This window comes from Artemia sp. Qi Xiang Cuo, chromosome 12, assembly GCF_049724085.1.
Source record: "Artemia sp. Qi Xiang Cuo chromosome 12, ASM4972408v1, whole genome shotgun sequence".
Taxonomy (NCBI): domain Eukaryota; kingdom Metazoa; phylum Arthropoda; class Branchiopoda; order Anostraca; family Artemiidae; genus Artemia; species Artemia sp. Qi Xiang Cuo.
The window spans coordinates 68,750,604-68,771,498 of record NC_142805.1 but is presented as its reverse complement, the minus strand read 5'-3'; the positions used below and the strand labels follow the sequence as shown (position 1 = coordinate 68,771,498).

Below are 20,895 nucleotides of genomic sequence, written 5' to 3'. Positions count from 1 at the left end.
AAGATTCAGGAGTTCAGTAATTGCAGATACCATGCTAATATTGCAATCTAGACATCCAAAATAATAACATGCTTAGTAAATATTTCATTAATGGGAGATATGTCATGATTTTTTGAAATCAGCGTTAAGCAAGGATAACTCTAGGCAGGAATGCCTTTCCAAAAACTAACCTGACAAGTATGTGTCCAATAAGAGAGTCATACTTAATCCCGCCATTTACCCGTGCCGCAGCCATTTAAAAATTTGCCTCTCAATTAGACCCCGGCGCCACGCCGATGAGGGAAGACCGGCGGCGGCGGGGCAAAAAACAGCACGCCGCGCCGCGCTGCCGGTAAGACACCGGCGGCGCGGCACCGGTAAGATGTCGGCGGCGCGCCGCCGGCGCGATCAAATGTTGACCGAAAAAATTAATGTTTTCATCAGTCTTTCTCAAATCACAGCTTCAATTTACAACAGATTCAAGCCTATTCACGAGTTCAAAAATTCACTAGTCGCTGGCTGGAAACTGGTCTTCTTCGTTATTTATCAAGAGAAGTAGAAATCTGGTATTAACGAAATGGCTGTGGCGTTTCAGAACCCTTGCATTATACGAGTAGTTCAAGTATCTATTAGTTATGTATTCTTAACATAAATAATTATCAAAATTAGTAGTTTTTTTCATCGAGCATTACTGCATATACAACTTCAAATACCGTATCACAAAATTCGTCAGTCATCTGGGTAAAACTTTGAATATAACTTTGAACTTAGAAGCTTAATTTTTTCATAATGCCCTTTGCCTATATCTGTTTTGTCACATTTAAAACAGTTGAAATGGGTAACTTAGATATTGATTGTTTTTTTTTGCTCTTTTGGATTTCTAAGAAGCCTTCTTGTATTAAAAATTGGTTTTTAATAACAATTTAAAAAAAATGTTCTTGAAAGTTTTTTTTGTCTGCCTTATAGAATATACTTCATGTAGGCTAAATCTGAACTTTTGCTTTTTTTATCGCTTTTGTGTGCTCTTTTGGATATTATTCATTTTTTATTTTGGGGATTCATTCTAAATTATAAACTGATAAATACCTAATATCAGTCAAATTATAAACTTTATCTAAAAGGAGTAAATTTATCAAATTGAAAAATATATGATGAACACTTCAGGTAAAAAATAAAAAGCTCATCCGTTTTAAGTGTGATTAAATGAAATAATATGCAGACTGAAGTAGCTACAGGAAGATGTTGAAATGTTCATCCTAGTTCGTCACTTTTAATCCAAGCAAAATGTTAGGACACTTAGTATCAGTTATTGAGTTTAAGCTTTGATTTCCAAATGCTCACAAGAATTACCAAATTTAAGAAAGTCGCAACAATAAGTCACCTGTGATCAAAATACTTAGACTCCTCTTTGATCCCCACCCAGGCTCAAACCTTCTGCTATGGTCATTTCCATGGAAATCTCCAAAGAATTTCTTATTAGAATAGCTTTCAAGCGTAGATAGGGGTATTTAAATTTTTTTGCTTTTCTTCAAAGCTTTGAAAAAAGTGTTATAATATTCCAAATGTTAGATGTGTGTATATTTTTGGTAATCATTTCTGAGGTGATAGAATTTTCTAAACCACTGTAGAGACGTAAGAATGTTGCAAAATCTAGTACCCTGAGGTCATAAGACTGTCAAAGACTCCTCCTTGAACCTCCCAAATTGAAAGCTTTTAATATGACCTGGCCTTTTAATGTAACTTGGGCACTGGACCAAGGGCGCCATTGTTACTCGAGCGCAACGTTAGGTGGGGATGTCAATATCGCTTTTGTCACACCAATTCGTTTTTGTGTGAATCTGCCTGGTACATATGTATGAATGTTTTCCAAGTAAACCCGTTTCATCAATACGAAAAAAAACCGGATTGGACGCACATGTCCCTTTCCCTTTGGAGGATAAAACCATGCAAGTGCTGTATCAAGTATAACTCACGAAAATCTTGTTAATTTTGTTAACTTTTCAACTTTTTGGCATCCCTGCTTTCAATAAAAAAAAATCAAGGTACTATCACTTAAATATAATAACTCCTATGCCCCCTTCTGGATACCATCTTGATAGGATACCGTCTCTGCTTTAAATAAAAAAAAATTAACTTATTGGCACCCCTGCTTAAAAAAAATCGAGGTATTATCATTTAAATATGATAGCTCAATACCCCCCCCTTTCTGGATACCACCTTGATAGGATGCCGTCTCTGCTTTAGATTAAAAAAAATTAACTTTTTGGGATCCCTGCTTTCAATAAATAAAACTTCGAACTATTATCATTTAAATATAATACCTCCCTACCCCTCCCCCCCTCTGGACACCACCTTGATAGGATACCGTCTCAGCTTTCATTAGAAAAATAATTTACTGAATAATTAACAAGGTCACTATATGGTTCCATCAAACACACAAAATAACGTTAAACAGCTTAGTGTTCCTTAAAAAAAAATTGGGGGTATGAGTAAAGGGGTACAAAGACAACAACAAAATTGTCAAAATTATTCAGATATTATTCAAATTATTGGAAAACTGAGTGATAGATTCGCCATGGCATTCCATAAGATCCAAAGAATCGAATTAAAAGGGAGCACACACAAAAGCCAAATAAGGCCAGTAGCCTATGAGAAACCCGCAAAATACCCAAGACAATGAACAAGTCCTAATGGGGGGCCCTGGGTCTATCAAAATATTTCAATGGTTTCCCAGGGAATTTGATATCATTTTCTTCTGTCTCCACTTTAAATGAAAACAAAATTATCTTTTTGGCATCCCTGCTTTCAATAAAAAAAATGAGGTATTATCATTTAAAAATGCTATCCCCCTATCCCCCCCCTCTATAGGCAATAATTTACAATTCATTTATGAATCATATTTTTGGGATAACTTCTGGTTCAATCTTTAATTCCCCAGCCTTGTACATAGCTTAGTCTATAGCTAAATTTTGTCTCAACCGAAGGCTGTTTTTTTTTGGGTGGGGGGGGGAATGTTCCAGAAAGAAGATTGTATTTTCTATCAGGTATTCAATAATTGAGTATTCAACATTAATAAAATATTATCTAAAAGCAGCAAAAAAAAAAAAAAATATGCAAACTTAAAATGCAGCTGTAGAAACAATATGTCAGCTTTCAGTTTCAAAATCCAACAAAAGGCTGAAGCTGTATAGTAGTGAATGCGTTAAATAATCCCAGTTAGCTTGAAAAAATGTTATGTGTCTACAACTAGTTTAAGAAATAGCAATTTTATTCTAATATTTGGAATGATTTAAGCTTATTTCATATAAACAATACTTTTTTGTCAGCATAAGGAGACCTATGTATTCTGAAACGTGAGCATTTATATAATACATCTTTCTGCTTTTTATGAAAAGTAACAAAAGAGACGAAAATTAATGAACGAAAGAGCAGTGAAGAATTATGGTATACAAAGTAATATTTGGCTGGGAAAGTCAATGGTGATAAATCACTAGGGGTGGCACCGTGATTGCGTGATTTTCGGGGATTCAGGGAACCAAATTTTTTTCAGGGTGACGCATAGATTTTCGGGGAAATACCCGAAAATTCGGGGATAGTGCAAGCTCTGCTTGATTTCTAATCAGGAAAATCGAAATACTAAACCACACGAGAAGGAAAAGCTCCGACTTTGCGGTTGACGCAATAAAGAATTGCCGTAAAAATAATTTAAAGTCGACCGAACGCCGCCGCCTCTGCCGACGGTGGCGCGCCGGCGGCGTTCGACTGGCCTCTGTTTGGCGGCGTGCGGTCGATCCGCCGGCGCGGCGCCGGGGTCTACTCTCAAATACTTGGAATATTGGTTTTGGCTTGTCTACTTCTACAATTAGCCATGTCTTGATGCAACCTATTGCAAAATACTTGATAACTTCAATTCAAAGTCAAGGGACTTTGAATTGAACAGAGGCGAAACCATATATTAATTCCACTCTATTCCAACTCGTAGCACTAAACTTGAACAACTGAAATGGGGATTTCATAACCGACCTGATTCGTATCATGATTCAAATCAATGACATGACTTGCCTATCCGATTTCACTAACACAAACGGCATTACGTTATTATACGTCATGTATAAGGCTGACAGAAGACAAACATGCTTAAAATGTTTCGCACATTTTTTTTTCTTTCTTTTTTTGTTTTTTTTTTTTTAGCAAGAAATATATTTTTATGTTCAAACTGCGTTCAATAGAGCACAAAAATGACGCTTATTCACAAATTTATTACAATTACTTACAATATGCTCAGTTGAAACCGGGTTTAGAGTAAAAAAGTCCTTTGATGCTAAGGTCCAGAGTAGCACAAATAGCAGACTTAATTGATCTGGTAGATTACCAATATATTGGATCTTACGAAATAGGTTAGTAGGTTTTGTGATTAGTATGATCTCTATATTTTGCAGCAATAATATTTAACAGGATTCGACTTCAGCCTCAAAGTTGGCTGACCGTCTCAAAGACAAAGGATCCATAAGCAAATTCCCCAGAGGACTAGTTATCATTGAAACCTATTGAAAATAGGTTTGAAACCAATTGAAACCTATTGAAAATATGCGGTTTGATTATGAAAATTGACTGAAAAAAAAACAATGGAACTGTTTAATGCTAGAATAATTTTAGGATTTCCTAAATAAAAAAATCGCCTCTGTTTAATCAAAAAAAAAATTCACACTTTCTGATGATTGAAGATTTACTGAATCAAATATCTCCATCTCTGGAAAAAAAAAGAAGTTACAGGGTTTTTCTAAGACTTAAGGGAAAGTAGGAGTCGGCTTCTAGTTTTCTGATGTTTATTCAGATTGCTTATTCAAGCTCTACAGGTTACGCCAAGACCGGATATAGGCTGATCCTTTATGGTATCAAATCCCCTTAAAGGATAAAAGCTACATATTTTTGATGATTGAAAAGATATTAAACAGTGATATATGGCCCCCTTCCCAACAGGTCAATGCAATAGCATTTAAAGGTGCATAAGTTGTGACTAAGTGGCATGCACCCACTGATTACCCACCAATTACTTACATTAATATTTGTAGAAAAAACCAAGGCCCCTTTTGATTTCTTCACTGATGAGATCAATGGAATACTTGCTCCACCAAGGTCATGAACATTGACTACGCCATCTACATAATAAATAGAAAAGATTGAAACAAAATAATTAATTAGATCATTTTCTTAAATTGTCCTCATAGCATTCTCCACAACTTCCGAACATATTCATTATCCCCCAATGGTTTCCCTCCTTTTGGACCTTGCCTCCCTTATCCTGTGTTGAAACAATTACCCAACGTTCACCACTAAGATTTACTACAGGAAGAGGAAAACTTTCACTCCCTATACCCCTCCTTATCACTATCAATAGTTTCCTCCATTAGTTTTGTGTTAGTAAATAATGTAAACGGATACTAATTAGCCAGTGACGTCGTTTTGATTTTAAGAATATATTTTTTGGCCATTTTCAATGAAATTTTTTTTATGGGATTTTCCCGAAACAACGACAAATAGCAACCCCTAGAGATTCCGGATACATTTTTTTGCCCCCTCCTCTTCCTTCATTTTTATAGAAACTAGCACAGATCATTTGTCACTTCAACATAACACCTCAACTCAACATATCACTCATGCTCAACATAAAATATAACCATACAGTATCACTATTTTATAGCATCAGGAAAGATACAAGTGAATGTAGAAAGTTTGAGATTGACTTGTTCAATCCCAACTTCTAAGATGTAATGCCCTCATTGGATGTGAGTCAACCACCCTTTGTGCTCCAGCGACTCTATGGGGCATTGTACAAATAATTTTAGAAAAAGATTTAATCAGAATACTCATTATCATGGCAAAATAAACGTAAAATTCAAAATCATTTAACCAGAACAGAATGATTTAGAGCAAATGGCTCTAGAAAATTGGTGAAGGACTTCTTCAATCTCAGCTTGGAAGCTCCAGTGTCCTGACCAGATTTTTCAGCCATAATTTGTGCCCTGGGTCCCCCAAAGACCTAATAAAGCACTATACAACCTTTTTAGGTAATAAACAGAACAGCCAACCGGTAAAAAAAAATAAACCTCCAGAAACAACACAATACGAGTGGCCCCTAGAGCAAGCGGCCAAAATTCTTGAAATACAATGTTGAAAAAAAAGACTTTGACTAAAGTCTCTAATTAGAAATATGGGATTGCAATAGCAATACAACCGTACTAAAATAAAAACTGTTATTAAAATTACACGCTTTAACAAAAAGCTTTGCATAATGAGTTCCTGAAGTTGCGTAATTTTTTTTTATAAGGATAAAGATCCTCCATAGCCACTGGTGGCACATAGGCAGGGTTGCCACCAGGTGAGAAAAAATCACTAGATAGTAGTGATCGTTTGGTTTTTTTTAGTGATTTTCTTCAGTAATCGTGATTTATACGCTAATTTATACGTTTTTTTGCTTGGGCAATACGAAAAATGATTAGAAACAGTAATAAATCACTTTGGATGACAACCCTGCACATAGGGCGTCAAATCGATGATCAAGTTGCTGGGCCTTTTAACAGGGACAAGTAGTGAGCTGGTCGCCTAATCTAACCTGCATAAGCTGTGGCAGGGATCAAAACCTAGGCCCTCTATTGCCAAGCTGAGCATCAATTCACTGTGCTACAACAGGGTTGTAATTTTTAGTATGTATAAACTGAGTGTCCAAACAGGGTTCTGGTTCCCGTCCCCCCCCCCACTTTACAAAGGCAGACTACTATATTGCGACTATTTCTACTTGCAATTGCTCAGAGATCGTTCAGAAAATTATCATAGGCAGTCAAACAAGTTTCTTAAAAAGAAAGGCAATAATTTATGCATTCATATGTGTGATTTGATTTAAAGTGAGGTCGATATCTAGGTATTTTTGAGGTTACTGATGATAAAAATGTGTCTCACATTGTTATATGAGTGTCAAAACAAAAGACATCTTGTCATTAACATGAATTATAAATGGATTCCATTTACCACTGGCAGACAAAATCCTCGTTTTCTCACCCTTTTTTGGTTTTATTTATCATTTATTATTTCCTTTCCTCTCTTAGCTTCATACGCCATAATCCAAGAGTAACTCTTTTTTTAGGGTCAACAAAAACTGAGGACTATAGAATGATCCTGAAGCCCAAGCTCGTTCACTTTTTCTCAGGCTATGTGAATTTTGAAAAATCGGCAATCATAAAATTATTGCTAATAATATTATTATTGTCATTTTGACAGACAGTTGTGCAAGAAAAAAAGATGAAAAAAAAAATGTGCCCAAAAACTGATTTTCTCCACCAATATTTTCAGCTTGAACAACAATTTTTTTTAAGGATACAAAAAATTGAGACATAAAATCTTTATTTCTTAATTCAGGTTTGATTTGAACTTCAAGGCATTTGACAAAAATAAAATTGCAATATTGTCCATCTTTAGTCAATATTCTTGGCTTGAATAACAATCTTCCTTTTTAGTTAATAACAAACTAAGTAGAAAACGTTTTTATGTCGGGAACTTAAACATTTTTCACATGCTGACCAATGGTCTGCGCAGCACAGGTACTGATCTCCTGACTTCGGCCAGGAGTGCAATACATGGTTTGGGGCAAATCATCCCACGTTCCCCGTGTTTTACCCCCCCCCCCTCAGATTTCTCGAGGTACCCATTTAGAGCTGGGTCGACTCTAGCTGAGCTTACAGGGTCACACCATTGACCACCGTTTCAAACCAAATAACCAGCAATGCAACACTAGGACTCGAACCCCTGACCTCAGGATTTTAAGTTTATGTGGGGAAGGCATCAATTAAAGAGTAAATCTAGGAGAGACATTACAATTAAAATGCATAATGATATATACCTGACAAGGATATTAATATTTCCTGTTCAGGAACAACTTTTACTTGTATAATTGGCTTCTTTGAAAAAAATTTGTTTGATTTGACCAGCTGCACTGACGAGTCAGATTCTTCAAGTCCAATTCCATTTGATTTCACTTCATAAATCAACAGGTTTCCTTGCCTTGTGCCAACAACCAGCTTTTCACCTAAAATATTAATTCAAGGTGTTATATTGCTCAGACTTAGTGGAAAACACAAAAAGGGGGGAGGAGAGTTTATTTAATAATTTCTATTAAATATAAAATTACATATACATTCAGAATATTTTCTTTTTGGGGAGGGAGGGGGCAAGGGGTACCCCCACATATGTCTCTGCCCAAATCATAGAATGTCCGTCCCTTCCCTCTATACTTTATTAACTATGATCATTATCCTGGGCTTTGCGCTATTGCAAGCTTGTTATTATGACGTCACATATCCGTTTTTGGTATTTTTGTTTAATTCTTTATTTTACAACTTTTGGCTTTTCATTGAAAGTCATTGTTCATACTAGTGGTTTCAAAATTATTTGGCATGCTTAGTTTGAATCTGGAAAAGAACCTAAAGAATCATAAGGGCAAATTAGTCAGATATTTACAAATATTTTTGATTTTAATGGAGAGATAACCTTAGTCCAAACTGCAGACTAAGCAGGTACACAAACCATTGAAACCCTTATTCAATGCAAGAGTCAGTTAAATCTTAAATCAGTGCAAAAATGAGTTTTGTCACAACTGACTAGGTCCAAAAACCTGCAGAAAGTCCTGAAATTTTGATTATGGAAGTACAGATTGGGCCCAATAACCTGGATTCCTAAAAGGGTTTTGTTTTTTAGCACAAAAACAAGTTAAGTCCAAACTATAGACTAGATATGCACAAACTTCACTGAAGTCCTAACTCAATGCAAGAATTAGTTAAATCTTAAATCAGGACAAAAATGGGTTATGTCACAACTAACTAGGTCCAAAAACCTGCAGAAAGTCCTGAAATTTTTATAATGGAAGCATAGATTGGACCTAATAACCTGGATCCCTACAAGGATTTTAGTTTTTTAGTGCAAAAACAAGCGAAGTCCAAGCTACAGACTCAGAAGGTACAAACTTCAGTGAAGTCTTAACTCAAGGCAAGAAGCAACTAAGTCTTAAATCAGTGTAAAAATGGGTTATGTCAAAACTGACTGGGTCCAAAACCCTGCAGAAAGTCCTGAAATTTTTAAAATTGAAACACAGATTGGAACTAATAGCCTGGATTCCTGCAAGGATTTTTGTTTTTTTTTGCGTAAAAACAAGCCAAGTCCAAACTGCAGACTGAGTCAGTATACAAGCTACCAAAATCCCAAATCAATGCAAGAATCAGCCAAGCCTTAAATCAGTAACAAAATGAACTATGTGCAAACTGCAAACTGACAGGAAGCAAAAACTAGCCACGTCCTAACTAAACGGAAAAAAAGGAGTTAAGCCCTGACATGTTACAAAAACGAAAGAGATCTGAACTACAACTTGAATTGGGTTAATAACGAGATAATTTCCAACTTGGTGAAAAATGAGGTAAGTCATTGGAAGTCAAGGTTGGCTTAAAAGCTTTAGAAAGATTGTTTTCAGAGGACCAGTGTGTAAACTTACCAACATTCATATGAAATTATCACTGCCTTCTAGCTCTACTATACTGACAGTGTTCTATTCTTCCCAGGACCTCTTCTGCAGGCAGATTTGCATGTTGCTCCAATTATGAAGAAATGCACTTTCCTGCTATATTGAAAAAAGAGGTTTGCCTAATTATGCGCTCAGTTTTATCTAGCCTAGTTTCCCAATTCTATTAAAATTCAAAATCGAGGAATTGCTATTTCCCCACCTTATATACCAATGCAGCAGTTCGCCAAAATCTTCGAATTGGCAAGAACGCCATCTACTTCTCCCCCTATGCCAATTTGGTTCCTGTTGTGGAGATAAAAATAGGTTTGGCAGCACATTGACTAAATATTCTAAGTAAAATACATTTTCAATATTTTTTTTTTTGGCCTGGATATGTACTTCAACTAAACATGAAACTCATCCAAAAATTTTAATCAAAGTGGGAAACTTAACCAAGCTAAAGGCCTTCCTCAGAAAGACTTCACACAAGATAGTTTTCTTTCTAAGTAAAAAAAAAAAAATACAATGTTCAATCAAATCTTTATTATTACAATGAGGGTAGTAATCAAAATATTTATTCTTCTTCAGCAGAAGTGTTCAAGATCAGACATGCTTATGAGAAGAAAAACAAAAGCAAAGATGGTACAAAACTCAAAATAAGAGGAGCCATCAATCTCAGAAAAGTCATCAACCAGATAGCAATAGTCTAGGTTTATACCAAATACTTCTACTACTACTAACATCTCACTGGAGCATCAAGCCGCCTGAGGCCAACCCAGCTACGCACGCTCCTCCTCCATCTCAATCTATTCAAAGCCTCCCTCTTCACACACTCCCAGGAAGTTTCCATTTCCTTAAAACCTTTCTTTATGACACCCTCCCACCCAAGACAAAGACCACCTGCTTTCCGTTTAGCCCTAGACAGTTGGCCAAAAAGAACAATCTTGGGCAATCCTCAACCTTTCTTTCATTATAGCCCTAGAGAGCGGTAATGAACCACATTTTTCGTACAAACTATTGTTTGATATACAGTCAGTCAGCTGGGTACCAAGAACAATCCTTAAGCAATTTCTCTGGATAACTTCTAACAAATCTTCATCTGCTTTTTGAAGCGTCCATACTTCAGAACCATATTTGACTACTGTCATTACTGTAGCTTCTAATATTCTAATCTTGGTTTGCAGACTTATCTTTCTATTCTTCCAAACTTTTCTTAACTGTGAAAAAACACCCTGAAGCCTGTGTTATTCTAGTTTTACCATATTCACTGCTCCCACCATCTTCACCAACAATGCTACCAAGGAAGGTGAAGCTCCCCACTTGATCAATCTTTTTATAATCCTGCGTCACCATTTCATCTTCATTTATTCCTAGCCTTAGTGACTTAGTCTTCTTAACATTAATTTTCAACCCTATTCTAGAATCCTGAACTCACAAAACCTCTAAAAGTTCATTCATTTTGCTCACACTTTCTCTAGGATGCTTAAATCATCAGCATAATCTAAGTCCAGGAGACTTTTTCCTCCCCATTTGATTCCTTGGTCTCCCATTGCCTTTGCCTTTCCTGTGCTCCTCAAGACAAAATCCGTCAAAATAATCTATATAAAGAGGGATTGAACACAACCCTGCTTAACTCCTGATTCCATCTTTGCAAATATAAAAGGTTAGCAACTAAGACAATCATTTCCTGTTGTAGATTGGAGATAGTTTTTCACTAACTAAAAGCAAAAAAAACACTCATTGCTTATTGTTGTTACAGGAAGTGTGGCAACAACAAAAGGTATTTTTGTTATTTCTGGAGTAAGCCACAGAAAATGACTGAAAATGCTCAACAATTTGTATGAAGTTCTTATGAATTTCCTCCTCAACAAGCAAGAAACATTAGCAATACACTTAATATTCAAGGAGAATATCACCGATTTCCAGCTCATTATAAAGAGCAAAGACCCATTTAAGCAACTCTGTGCCCATAAACATGGTCTAACTTGGATCCAAGGCTTTGAGTGTGCTCAATACTGGCAAGTTGTTGGTGAACCTTCTGCCAAATACAACTAGCAGACAGTCAAGAGTCTCAAAGTACTCTTGACTGTCATTTCATTTCATCAACACAAGTTGCAGTCCAAGTAATTGATTTGATGAAGTTCTTTCCAGTTTTCAAAATTGTCACAATTTGCAGAATTAAATAAATGAAAATATAGAGAAAAAAGGTATACTATTAAAACAAAAAAAATATTTATGTCAAATTTGTCTTCAATTCTTGATGATCTTTAAGTTTCATGAGCTTGTCATTCATGACTAACAAAGATAAGTCTATTCACAGGCTCATTCCCATCAGGCACTTTGATTTCCAGTTCTGTTACAAACTCTTTAGCCTTGTTGAAAAGCAGAAGCAATGAAGTGGGTGAACATAGGTCTGCAAGTTTTCTTCTTGAAGCCTTCCATCAGGAATTACTAGGTCAACCACCTAGAACTGCAGAGACAGCACAACTATTTTTCTGTAGTGAAATTGAAAGATATTTAGGGATAGCTCCAACTTTTTCTTGAGCCCAATTAGTTCTAAATGTGGTTCACTGTCACCTTTCTACCTTTTAGCTGACAGTAAAGCTAGAATGCCTTCAATTTACAGTCTGGCTATGGATGTAGACCAATACCAAAAAAATCATTATGTGGTAGCACTTCTTTTCAGATACAGGACTGGCAGATTTCTGGTCCTCAACAAAAAATTAATGCCAAGTGTTGTGGTTACCATTGTGTGTCTATAGTCTGGAACAGTAAGAAAAACAACCCATAGTGCCAAAGATTCAATGCAGTCTCAATTACAAACTTTAGATCATCTGTATTGCAATAAATGTAGATTACCAGAGTTAATTTCAACCTCAACCAAGTTTGAGCACCAGAGAATGGCCTACTCATTATGCCGATTCTCTTATAGCACTTTGGAACACAATATTTCTAATCAAGTCCAATTCCTGCCACTCATCAGCTGGCAACAATGTTATGGATGAAATTTAATAGACTCTCAACAACCAGGCTCTTTGGTGGTAGCATCTGATTGGTCTTTCTTTTACTTTCCTTATTGAAGTGCATAAGAAGAATAGCAAACTGTTCTTTCTTTGAGATGTCCCTTCTTTTGCTGTATTTGATGCTTCCACTATCATGCACTCAAGACTGGAAAGTTTTTTACTAATACTCCTAGCTGCATTCCTAATTTTCTTCCCTAAGACACCATCAGCCACTTCACAAATTATTTTCCTAAAATCATTCCATCTATCTTCTACATTGTCAAATTTAAATAAGGCAGCTGTTCCAGGAAATCTCTCAAATTCTTGTCCTGAAGTCTACCAACATCAAGACTTCCCTAGAGGTAGTTATGCTTCTGATATTTCAGCTTTAAGTTAGCCCTAGACACCTCTAGATAACAATCTTAAATTTTAACACCAATAACAACACTCCTATATACCATAGTATCTTGTATTGATCCTGCCAGTCTTTGGTTTACTATAACATAATCAATAAGGTTAGCTGCCTTATAATCACAGCGATGTTAACTTTGGGTCATTTTACAACCAAATACCTATTGGTTATAATTAGATTGTTATGCCTACAAAATTGCAGCAGTCTGTAACCATTGCTGCTTTCTTTCCCTAGACCAAATTTACCTTGGCTAAAATACCATCTATGCCTATTTCTACCAGCCAAGGCATTAAAATATCCTAATAAACCACATTTCTACCTGGGACCCTGTCTATTTGTTGCTGTAACTGTAAGAAAAATTAATCTCAGTTACTACTATCCCCATCACTATGTTCTAAAGGGGCATATACTACTATAACTGATACCCTGCTCTTTTTACTCATAAATTGAGCAATTAGAATTCTAATATTAATACCTTCCCATCCTAAACAAGACTTAGTAGCTTCCTTATTCATCATGAGCCCTAATACCTATTTATGTACAGGGATGCAGCTACATTATTTTTATTGGAGGAGGGGCAAAAGGGGGTGCTATTGAAGTAAATGCTATTCAAGCAGTTGAGAAGAAAAGTAACTATTTTACAAACGTGCTACTTGATGAATTTAAAAACATTATGCAATACATTATAAACAATGACCACATATGAAACAGTCATAAATATAAGTGCTGGTGCTTGGTTTTTACTAAAATTGTCAGCAATGAGTTGCTGCAGACAACAGTAGAAAAGTGCAAACAAGCTTTTAGGTAGGCAAAGGTAAATGGCAAAGGCAAAGGTTTTTTTTTCACCCAGATTCACAAATAATGCTACAGTACATATCCCCCTTCCACACTCAATCTCATAACTGAACCAATGCTCAATCTCATAACTGAACCAAGATCTATTCTAGTAACCCCAGGTGTCAGGATATTCATTTGATCGTAATTTTGAATGGATTTTAACTCTGTAAGATTTAATTTGTTGTACTAAACTTTTAATATACATGATTTATTGAAATATTATTGATGATTTTTTATTAAATTGATTTATTTGTAGGTTCCCTGAATTGTATTAATAATAGCATTCATAGATTTGTATTAATAATATCATTTATATCAACACACCACATAAGGCAAAAAAATCACAGGCAGCACCATAGCACTAAGTGCTATGATAGCACTGTCTAAGTGCTATCCAAGACATTATACAGGTGGTCTCACAAGCTATGTTAAGCCTCCAGGCAAGTCTTTCACAGAGAGTTATAATGGGGGAGAGGGTTAAACTTAAGGGTGATTTTACTTTGTGTTGAGAGGTAGCAGAATAAAGATTTTAAATCCCTTGTCCATTTAATTCAAATAGGTGGAATCTGTAGGATTTTGTTACCTCTCTCTTAAAAATCAAAGGGTATGGCCTATAGCAACCTTATTCCTCAATATTTCGGATTCCCAATTGAGCATTTCCTAGATATCACGAGAGACCTTCCTGACGTCTAGCAATATGAACAGGAAAATCATAATAAACAATGGTTTTATTTGTACTTACATAAAATGAACAAATAACAATGTTTGAATAGCAATACAGCAAAAGTTCATATGAGGTGCCTCTGGATACTTTTCTAAGACTGACTGAATAATTTGCAATTTACCATATAGCCTATATATTTTTCACAAGCCAATTGCATGGGCGTAGGGAGGGGGGCAGCTGCCCCCCCTAGACCATCAAATTTACATTAGATATGGCTGAAAAAGCAGATGGCTTGGAAAAAGCAGTTGATAAAACTCCATCACACTATCGACTGCCCCCCCCCCCTAGACAATATGCTGCCTACGCCCATGGCCAATTGGTTTGCTTGACTTCTCATGTAAGTAGGAAGGATACAAAAAAAGCTTACATGGATGCTATTTACATGCAAATGAGAATGTGCAAAAAAAGACTTTTATACTCAGATGCTATTTAGATTTAAATAAGAATGCACAAAAAAATAAGATTTATATGACACTTGCCTGCAACTGTTAAAACTTTATTTGACTTCAGCTAAATAAGGATGATAATAAAAAACTTTGGATTTCTCTTAAAAATGTAACTGCACAAATCAAATTTTGGTTTGATCTCTTTTTTTCTTGGCTTGTGAAACAACAAGTTTCAAAAGTTAGGCAATAGCCCACAAGTACGTTGTCTTTTGCACATAGCCATTGCATATAGCTAATGCAAAATTGTAGGGTTTGTACAAAAAAAAATCTTTTTTTCCAAAACAAAAGTTTTTTGCTGTTATGCAACAAAACACTTCTTAGCTTTGCAATACATTGCACAATTGTGCAGTCTGAGACCACACTCAGAGCAGAACTTAGTGCTAGCAAGGACAAGGTGAACAGTGTTGAGGCAGCTTTATCATCTAAGCATAGTACTGCCAAAACCAAACAGATTGTTCAGGCAGAGGTCCAGGCTCTGAGTGTGAACCTCCTGCAGTCCCTTGAGACAGAAGTACATCAAATAATCCATGCCAAAAAAAATTTTTGACTTGCATTAGAACAACTTAGTTGCCTTTGGAATTCCAATGTCCAGCACAAAAGATGATGCAAGTACTGTCTGAAACATCCTGTCAAGCAAGTCTAAGAATAGAACAACAAGCCATGGAAATATAAGTGAGTCCATCCCTCTCAGCTGCCAATTAATGCAACATAACAGGGCCCATAACACAGTGACATTCCAAATTACCATCACTAAATTACCAAATTACCAAAGCAGAAGAGATTGAGCATGGACCTTATTTTGCTCCAAAGTGCAAATTAAGGTAATTACCACACATTATGTAGCATTATATGCTGGCATATTCCCCACATTTAAATAACAACAATATTTCAAATTTGAAAGTATTTCAAAATTTAAATGTAGTACTGTCTGAATGATGCAAGTACTGTATGAAGTAATGAAGTACTGTATGATGCAAGTACTGTCTGAAACTTCCTGTCAAGCAAGTCTAAGAATAGAACAACAAGCCATGGAAATATAAGTGAGTCCATCCCTCTCAGCTGCCAATTAATGCAACATAACTGGGCCCATAACACAGTGACATTCCAAATTACCATCACTGAGGCAAAGCAGAAGAGATTGAGCACAGACCTTATTTTGCTCCAAAGTGCAAATTAAGGTAATTACCACACATTATGTAGCATTATATGCTGGCATATTCCCCACATTTAAATAACAACAATATTTCAAATTTGAAAGTAGTTCAAAATTTAAGTGTAGTTAGAATTATGAACTTATCTTTTGTGCATTGTTTGACAGAGAATAACCAGAAAATCTGAACAATTCTTGGCATCATTGTGGCAGAAACCTTAGATTAATTACAAATTGCAAGGGATGTCAATTGGAAGGGAGAATTAACTCATAGAGTTTGAAAATTATTTTCCCCTTTGTATCTTTGTTTAAAAAAATGAATTCTATAGAAGTTATGCAAAAGTTTTTCTTGTGTAAATCAGGGTATGGTGGGGGGGAGGAGATGCATTTCTGGAGGGGGGTTACACTGAATAGTTTTTCTGTCTATAATTGCCTTCACAAGCAAAGCTTGGTCTCCTAATGCTGCATGATAAAACTGATAACAATAAAAAAAGAGAATACAATGGTACCTCTTATATGTGAACAGAAATTTTCTAAATTTTGAGAAAAATATGCATATTTTGTTTAAATTAACTTTTTCTATTCTCAGAAAACATTTTGTACAGCATGCTGATGCAGAGATAAATGCCGCACAAGTAGCGCTGGGGTTTTGTGAAATGCAACTAATTTCATTTGTAATTCTTAGCACATGTATGTCTTTTTGGAACAGTTTATAAGAAATATTTAGAAATATGAAAATAGCAAGAAACTGGAAATACAAATTAAAAAAAAAAAAATGATTCCTGGAGCAGATCTCCCTCTACCAAATTTCATGACCAAACTACAACTGATTTGACCTACCTAGATATAGTACAAATATCATTATAAAAAGGACTAAGCCTTTTTTTCCATAATTTTTTTTTATTTACAATTATATTCATTATATATTTTCCTTCTTATTCTTCAATGATTCTATTTCTGTCCTATTTCATAGATGTGGAGGGTATATCAATTTCCACTTTTGAAAGTTTTAAAACAAGGTAATCTAAACTGGAACTGATAGATTTTAGGAAGCATAAGCACCTTAAATACCAGGAAAAAAATTGCCCTGAGCAAACATGGCAAAACAGGAAGCATAGAACATTCTTCAATTTTGCCATTAAAGAATTTTAAAGACTAGTCATTAAAGACTAGGCTCAGATTTTTACTTGTCAATAAGGTTTCAAAGGCAGTATATTTGAAAAAATAATGTGGAACATATTATCAAGTGTAACAGCCCACTATTTTTCTTGTTTTCCTTAGGTTAAAAACAAGCATGGATTAATAATAACAATAATAAAAAAAAAATATCTGTTCAAGCACAGAGCAAATTTGACCCTTAAAACAAGCAACAGTTTTAAATCTACTTAACAAATTCTACTTTTTTCCAAATTATTGGGGTGGGGGAGTATCTGCCCCCCTCTCAATGATGTTACTGCTTCCTGCCTGAGTAAATAAATTCTATATTACCTAATTCAATGCTTCCTAATCCTGAGATATGAATTTCTGAAACTCCTAGTACGTCTAGTTTGAATAATCTGAATTTGTTAGTCAAAATGTCAATATGATAGTTATTTTTTAATGTTGTAACATTTCTAGTTCCAATTTTCACATTCTTTAGATCATTGAAATTATTTTGGCCTCAGGAAAAACAATATTCCTGGATACCAGTGCAGGACAGGGGCCAACACATCTTTTCAAGTTTAAACCCAAAATAATAATTATTATTATTACCAGTCCCAAATAAGCTACAAATGACAATTTTTCCTCACTAGACGGTTTTTAAGTAACAGGTTTTTGAACTTGCAGTTATTATGGACTGTTTTAACTTTTAGGGTCCCATTAAGGGCTCAAATGAAATTTCCACAAGAAACAATTATTGGTAAATTTTTAGGTGGCACTATTATTGATCTAAGATGAAAGTGAAAATGTTATTTGATGCCTTTTTTATGCTCTTTCATAATTCAATAATCGCATCTGGGGCTAATTGCATCTTGAGCCCTTAAACGGGGCCCCAAATATATTTTATATGAATTATGAAAGAGCATAAAAAAAGCATCAAATGATGTTTTCATTTTCATCCCATCTGAATTAGGCTATATTGCCCATTGCAAAGTAACCATGAAATTTACCCACCCCACTCCCCTAATGTGCAAATATATAATCTGAATTGTTGACAGCAAAGTTTTGGATTGCAAAATTCAGCACTGTTTTTGCCAATGGCATTTGAAAAACTTGAAACAGTTGGAAAACAGTATATATTTGAGTTGCCTAATAAATAAGGTATGAATTGTTATAAATAAGTATTTTTGAAATATATTGCTCTTGAATAACTTATTTATAAACTTGTGATATGTTTTTAACCACTTTTCAATAACTTAACTAGTGTTAATAACTTCTTTGTGTGGTTTTCAAAAATGAAATACCTTTGGGACCCCTTTAAGGGCTCAAGATGCATTTTGCACAAGAAGCAATTATCAAATTATGAAAGAGCATAAAAAAAGTATCAAATGATGTTCTCTCTTGCATCCTAGCTAAATTATTGTGCCATCTAGAAATTTAACTAATTATTGAAGCATAAATGGCATAAGAAAAGCCTTCAAGTGATGTATTTACTTTCAACCTTGGTGAATTAGGCTATGTGGAAAACTGTAAATTTACTACTTGTCTATGCAGTGCTGACTTAGAATATTCAATTTAGCCCAATTTATTCTGCTAAATATTGGACAAAACTAGCCTATTTTAAATTAATTACAAATATGAAGAATAACAGAAAAAACATCATATTCTGAATATTGACAGTATGCTGCATATTAAAAGTAATTAGTTCAGTGTTAGTTTTGGTAAAATTCTACTTTACTTACTTTTGACTACTGTATCTTGAAAAGGGGTTAGGTTAGGAAAATGAAACTTTCAGGGATGAGTCTACAGGCTAAAGTATGTCCTGGGAAGGTATTTTGAAGTACCTACCTCCACTCCTTCTCTCTCTAGAGGGTCCTGACCTTTGATGACCTTTAAAAATGTGTGAGTTATCACTCCTTCTCTCTCTAGAGGGTCCTGACCTTTAAAATTCTGTGTGTTGTAAAAGTGAAACCTTGCAGAATAGATCTTCTGCTTAAATAAAGTACAAACAAAATTTGCTCAATCATAATTTATAAGGTTTTAAAGATATGCAAATACATTTCCAAAATTTTGAAAAAAAAACATTGATATGGCTTAAAATTCTACTCAAATAACAGGAATTGCTTTTCAGAACTATAACCAGAGGAAAAGAAACTGATAACTGAAAATTAAGGTAAATGTTGTTTTGCCAAAGTTTCAATAGATATAGACCTGTCATGCAGGCAAATTTCAGGACCCTCTAGAGGGAGAAGGAGTGGAGATAGGTACCTCAAAATACCTTCCTGGGACATACTTTAGCCTGTTGACCTATCCCTGAAAGTTTCATTATCCTAACTTAGCCCCTCTCCAAGATAGCCAAAAGTAGCTAGGGTAGAATTTTACCCTTCAATTAAAGTTGGGGTTTGCCCCCATGATAGTCCAATATGTAGCCTTGGGATAAATAAACATCCAAAACTATAGCCTATAAAAAACTAAGGTTAAATTCTACTTTAGCTACTGTTGGCTATCTTGGAATGGGGTTAGCCTAGGTTTTTTGTTAAATTCTACTTTGACTACTTTTGGCTATCTTGGAGAGGGGCTAAGTTAGGAAAATAGAACTTTCAGGGATAGGACTAAAACCAGATAGGGATAGGACTAAAATTTTACCAAAAGTAATAACTGAAAATTAAGGTAAAATGTTGTTTTGTCAAAATTTCAATGGGTATAGACCTATCATGTAGGCAAATTTCATGACACTCTAGAGGGAGAAGAAGTGGAGGTAGGTACTTCAAAATACCTTCCCAGGACATAATTTGGCCTGTAGACCCATCCCTGAAAATTTCATTTTCCTAACCTAGGCTAACCCCATTCCACAATAGCCAACAGTAGCTAAAGTAGAATTTAACCTTAGCTTTTTTATAGGCTATAGTTTTGGGTGTTTATTTATCCCAAGGCTACATAACTATCATGGGGCAACCCCCAAATTTAATTGAAGAAAAGAGCATACAATTAGAAATCTCATTATTAGCAGACTATCTCTTTGTTCTAGCATGTCTTCTTTTGTACAAATTATGTTGCAACTTGATCAAAAATTCATTCAGTGAACATAGGCCTATGCCTAGGCTAGTTAGCCTTGGACTTTATATTTTAAATTAGGGCTGACATAAATTTTTTTTTCAGATTTCAATTCTAAGAAACTCACGCTCAAAAAAAAAATTAAGAAGTGTATATACCATAAGCATCAATACTTTCAATATGCAAAGGAAGCTTCTGTAGTATTGTTTTACATTCATATGCTTCATGCATCTTAACTTTATATATTTTGCTAAAATTCGTTCGATTTTACAAGACTGTTCTGACGATTGGGACTGAAGCGTGTTTTAGGGGGTTTCAGTTTTAAATAGATTGCAATAGTGGGCGTTTTCAGACGCTGGATTCTGTCTCAGACTCTGTCCAAGTTTCCTGCTCAGAATGGTTGAAAATCCAAGGTATTTTCAGAAATAGGAAATAAACAATCATAATTGTCACCTAAATAGGTGTTTTCCAAGGGTGTCCGCAGAAAATTTTCCAGGGGAGGGGGCCGATACCAGAATAGCAGAAAATTTGGAAAGCCTTTTTTCACGGGGGGGGGGGAGGGGGTGTTTTCCAAGGGGTTAATAGCGGGGGGGGGGGTAAACGTCGA

The 20,895-nt window shown here is 35.3% G+C and overlaps 1 protein-coding gene across 3 annotated transcripts in view; it reads right to left on the bottom strand.

Moving 5' to 3' along the window:
* The window catches only part of LOC148946439 (vam6/Vps39-like protein), a 103,993-nt gene extending 83,440 nt beyond the window's left edge, over positions 1–20,553 (bottom strand). For 2 of the 3 annotated variants that reach the window (XM_089098461.1, XM_089098462.1), the window contains exons 1-3: positions 20,462–20,553; positions 7,874–8,059; positions 5,038–5,138 (exon numbers count right to left, since the gene is read on the bottom strand). In XM_089098461.1, the coding sequence (XP_088954587.1) occupies positions 5,038–5,138; positions 7,874–8,059; positions 20,462–20,519 (345 nt within the window). In that variant the 5' untranslated portion in view covers positions 20,520–20,553. Of the gene's footprint in view, positions 1–5,037; positions 5,139–7,873; positions 8,060–20,446 lie in introns of all 3 variants that reach the window. The other variant, XM_089098460.1, reaches the window with a different exon arrangement.
* Between the last annotated feature and the right edge of the window lie 342 nt (positions 20,554–20,895).